Consider the following 5000-nt stretch of genomic DNA (forward strand, 5'->3'; position numbering starts at 1 on the left):
GAGAGAGAGAGACAGCGAGAGAGGGAGAGAGAGAGAGAGAGAGACAGGGGGAGAGACAGAGGGAGAGAGAGACAGAGAGAGAGGGAGAGAGAGAGAGACAGAGAGAGAGAGAGAGAGAGAGAGAGAGAGAGACAGAGAGAAAAACAGAGAGAGAGAGACACAGAGAGACAGAAACAGAGAGAGAGAAAGCGAGACAGAGAGAGAGTGAGAGAGAGTGAGAGAGAGAGAGAGAGATGCATGCTGGGAAGGTAAACAGCAGACCTCAGCTACGGGTTCAGCAGCAACTTCTGTGGCTGTGGCCTCTCCAGGCTCCGCCCCCTCTTTCACCTGTGGAATCTGATTGGTGGAAATGATGGACGATTCAATCAGAAGTTAAAAAAAAAAAAAAAGGTGAAATGGATGATGGGAAGGCCTGACATTTCCATAAAAATGAGGTGCATGATGTCATGAGGAGAAAGACTCGAGCTCAGGGATTGGATACTAAGTTGAAAGGGGCGGGGCCAGGGAGTGTAACGCAACGGTGGGTGGGGGACATTTAACTTTTCTCCGTGTAGGTTGTTGACTAAGTAACAGCACAAAGTATTTACGCATGTAGACAATAAACAGACAAAGTGTAGAGAAAACGCAACGCTGGAGATTATTCGTTAAAGCGGCTACAAGCGAATGAAGCTCACGCAGTCCGAGGTGTCTGATGTTCGCTGTCATTAATGTAGTAATAACGTCTACAGAAGTTATTCAGTACGTATTAATATTTAAATATATTTATATATATATGTGACACTGTGAAAGGTCCGGTCATAAAACTCTAAACAATCCTCACTGTGTAGCTATAAGTTCCGCCTTAGCACGGATCGATGCCCCGCCCCCTAGGCTCCGCCTCTTAAAGTGATAAAGTAAAGACTAAAGCTTTCACTAAATGCAGAAACGTTAGTGTTAGAGATTTGGGACCTCTGATTAAGTTCAGACAACAAACCTGATGAAGTGAACGTGTGAGTTTCACTTTCTTTTAAATCTCTGCATGAAATAAAAGCTTAATAAACGTGTCGTCGGTGGACGAGAATATTAAAAGTCTTTTTGTCCACAGTGAGAGCAGTTTGAGTTATAGGCTCACTAACGGGGTCGACGAGGCCGGCAGGGCAGGCGCTATAAATAGACACTCTCAGGAATGCTGGGAAAATCGATTTACAAGCAGGAGGAGGAGGAGGAGGAGGAGGAAGAGGGATGAGAGCTATTTTTTAACAAATCTACCACAGTGCATATCATGAGGAAGCAATGAGGTTGTGGACTAATGGAGGAAAAGGAGTCGTGGGTCGGTTTAGACGGCCGGGTCACACGTCTCCTCTTGAGACGTTGCGTCTGCACGGACCTCGGCAGCCCAGAAGCGGATGTAAGCTTTGGGCTCAAGGTAGCACAGCGATACCGCGAGAGGCAGCGCGAGTGCCAGAGAGAGCGCCACCGAGTGGCAGGCTGAGAGAAAGACGGCAAAAATGAGGAAGAAGGAAGGACATGGCAGAGCGATGGAGCCGTCCTCGTCCAGCAAGTGCACACCCTTAAACAAGGCCAGGAGGGAGGAGCCTGGATGGGGTTGGGGCTCACAGGGGACACTGGAAGGGGGCAGAGCAAAAGCAGACACGCCCTCTTCAGCACACTGGGTGGGGTCAGGGTCAACCGGGTGGGAGTCAGGTTCGACTGGAAAGTCAGGCTCAAGGTCTGCGTCGGGGTCAGGATCGAGATCGGGTTCGTCCTCAGAGACGTCGGACAGGACGTCGAGCTCGGAGATGGTGTCCAGGGCGGGAGGAAGGGACGACAGGGACGAGGAGGACGGAAAGAACGGGAACATGAACAGCGACTAAAGGAGAGTGGGGTGAAATAAGAGCGGGGTGTAAAATAGATGCGGTAAAAATGAATAAAATGAAAAAAGTGTGTGAGATGAAAAGAAAAGTTGAAACGACGTTACGGGGAAAAAGGAGAGAGACACAGCGTTAGTCAGACAGACTTTTGGAGGTCAAAGGTCACAGTGTAGGAGAGGTGGGGGAGGTAAGGAGGGAAGAGAATAATGAGGGAGGAGAACAGGTGTGTGTGTGTGTGTGAGTGTGTGTGAGCTCTACTCATACAGTATCTTCCCTCTAACGTCTATCCGTTCTAACTCTTTCTTCCTGTCTTTGTTTCTTCTCCCTTCGTCCTTTCTCTCTTCCCCTCGTTTCCTTAATTCCACCCACTTCTCTTCTCCCCCTTTTTTCTTGGCCTGACTTTTCTTTGCGTCTGCTTCCTTGTTATTATTCCATTCTTTTCCCTTCCTTTTTTCCCTTCTTTCTCTCTCTCCACTCTCTTCTTTCACTCTGTCCAAACTCGTTGTCATTATAAACTCGACCTAACGGTGCAGATCAATGAGGGAAGAGCCGGAATAAAGGGAGTGAAATAAAAAAACTGAGAAAGGAGCAGAAAAGAAAGAAAGAGAAAAGGAGTGAAAACAGATGACTAGCTTTGTGCAGAAGGGGGTGTAAAATAACAGGAAGTGAGGTGTGAACTGGTAACGATCCCAAACGCCCGGGTCAGACGAGCTTCACCGAATCCGCTGTCCCGCGCGGGCTCCTGAGCCTGTGAGCGTCAACCATCAGTGTTTAACACACCGAGGACTGAAACATGACCCCAAGACGGAGACGGCAAACAGAGAGCATCATGGGAAACTCCCACAGAGTCGACTTCTACGGTAAGGAACCGGGGTGGATTATCCTCACGTTTGTGTTTCACAGTTTATTAAACATTCAGCATTAAAAAAAAACAGAATGCAAAAGGAAATACACAAAAAAAATCATCACCACCACAACAACAACAACAACAACAATAATAACAATATAAATAGTTAATGTGTCACGACTTCTTCTGTAACAACCTGCAGAGAGAAAAGCTGGGGTTGAAACGCACAGATTAAACTTCCTCACCTTGGAATCGGACGACAGGTCCAGGGCGGGGTCACGGCCGTTCTCGCCGTAACCGCGATCGCTCGCAGGAGCTGTGGAGTGGAGGAAGGGAGCTTCAAACACCACCCAATGTAACCGTAACGACGCACCGTAACACCACGACAACCATGTTCTGGGTACTGTACATGATGTAGGTGTACGTGCTGTGTATCCAGATGTGTCATGTATACAGGTGTAGGGTATAGAAGGTGTGCTCTGTGTTCATCCAGATGTGTAGTGTGTCAAACTGTGAGAGGCCACCAGGTGGCGCTGCTCCTCTGTAATGCAGACTGCTGCTGTACAGATGCTGAGGAAACAAGGCCAACGTTCAGGATCTAAAGCTGGGACTAAGTTGAGCAGTCACGTGACACAGCCAGGTCAAATTCAGAGATGTGTGTGTGTGTGTGTGTGTGTGTGTGTGTGTCTTCTCACTGTCACACCCAGCTGAGACCATGTGTGTCACGGTCTTTCTCCAGGCGCTCTCTCCCTCTCTCTCACACACAGCCTTCAGATCCCTTGCTCTCTCTCTCACTTTCTCTCTCTCTTCTGTGTGTGTGTGTGTGTGTGTGTGTGTGTGTGTTTTTACCAGTGTCAAGGCTGCGTGAGCTGCGTTTGCTGCCTGTGCGGAGGAAGTGTGGAGCAGGTCGGTCGATCAGAGTGCTGGCCTGTCGGGTCTGAGCCTGGGTTCTCCCGCTGTAACGGAACCTAGAACCCAGAGTCAGGAACTTCGACTTAGTTGGTGGCTCCGGATTCGACAACCTAAAGTACACACAACAATAAATTGTTAGTCTAAGTAAAAGAGGCGTGGCCTCTGTGTACGAGTCTCAGTAAAAGAGGCGTGGCCTCTGTGTACGAGTCTCAGTAAAAGAGGCGTGGCCTCTGTGTACGAGTCTCAGTAAAAGAGGCGTGGCCTCTGTGTACGAGTCTCAGTAAAAGAGGCGTGGCCTCTGTGTACGAGTCTCAGTAAAAGAGGCGTGGCCTCTGTGTACGAGTCTCAGTAAAAGAGGCGTGGCCTCTGTGTACAAGTCTCAGTAAAAGAGGCGTGGCCTCTGTGTACGAGTCTCAGTAAAAGAGGCGTGGCCTCTGTGTACAAGTCTCAGTAAAGGAGGCGTGGCCTCTGTGGACGAGTCTAAGTAAAGGAGGCGTGGCCTCTGTGGACGAGTCTAAGTAAAGGAGGTGTGGCCTCTGTGTACGAGTCTAAGTAAAGGAGGCGTGGCCTCTGTGTACGAGTCTAAGTAAAGGAGGCGTGGCCTCTGTGTACGAGTCTAAGTAAAAGAGGCGTGGCCTCTGTGTACGAGTCTAAGTAAAGGAGGCGTGGCCTCTGTGTACGAGTCTAAGTAAAGGAGGCGTGGCCTGTGTACGAGTCTAAGTAAAAGAGGCGTGGCCAAAGTGTGTGTTTTACCTGAAGAAGGTGTGATGCTCTACACAGACTTTCCAAACCCTCTTAGCAGCACGATAATTGGGCAGCTTAAATCCCACTGTGCTCTCAAACTGCTCCGCCTAACACACACACACACACACACACACACACACACACAGAGTTCAGTGTTTGTACTGGGGGGGGTGTGTGTATGTGTGTCTGTGTGTGAGTGTCTGCGTGTGTGTATGTGTGTGTCTGTGTGTGTGTGTATATGTGAATGTGTGTGTGTGTGTCTGTGAGTGTGTGTGTGTGTGTGTCTGTGTGTATATGTGAGTGTGTGTGTCTGTGTGTGTGTGTGTGTATATGTGAGTGTGTGTGTGTGTGTCTGTGAGTGTGTGTGTGTGTCTGTGTGTGTGTGTATATGTGAGTGTGTGTGTGTGTATATGTGAGTGTGTGTGTCTGTGTGTAGGTGTGTGTGTGTGTGTGTGTATATGTGAGTGTGTGTGTGTGTGTCTGTGAGTGTGTGTGTGTGTGTGTCTGTGTGTATATGTGAGTGTGTGTGTCTGTGTGTAGGTGTGTGTGTGTGTGTGTGTGTGTGTGTGTGTCTGTGTGTATATGTGAGTGTGTGTGTGTCTGTGAGTGTGTGTGTGTGTGTGTGTCTGTGTGTGTGTGTGTGTGTG

At 48.9% G+C, this 5000-nt stretch overlaps 1 protein-coding gene across 12 annotated transcripts in view; it reads right to left on the bottom strand.

Moving 5' to 3' along the window:
- Positions 1 to 5000, bottom strand: part of epb41l2 (erythrocyte membrane protein band 4.1 like 2) — a 47904-nt gene that overhangs the window by 13843 nt on the left and 29061 nt on the right. For 9 of the 12 annotated variants that reach the window (XM_060882758.1, XM_060882759.1, XM_060882757.1 and 6 more), the window contains exons 11-14: positions 4363 to 4460; positions 3547 to 3719; positions 2943 to 3013; positions 262 to 336 (exon numbers count right to left, since the gene is read on the bottom strand). In XM_060882758.1, coding sequence (XP_060738741.1) covers positions 262 to 336; positions 2943 to 3013; positions 3547 to 3719; positions 4363 to 4460 — 417 coding nt within the window. The remainder of the gene's footprint in view (positions 1 to 261; positions 337 to 2942; positions 3014 to 3546; positions 3720 to 4362; positions 4461 to 5000) is intronic. The other 3 variants (XM_060882768.1, XM_060882762.1, XM_060882769.1) reach the window with 1 other exon arrangement.

Source organism: Tachysurus vachellii, chromosome 12 (genome assembly GCF_030014155.1).
Source record: "Tachysurus vachellii isolate PV-2020 chromosome 12, HZAU_Pvac_v1, whole genome shotgun sequence".
NCBI classification, from domain to species: domain Eukaryota; kingdom Metazoa; phylum Chordata; class Actinopteri; order Siluriformes; family Bagridae; genus Tachysurus; species Tachysurus vachellii.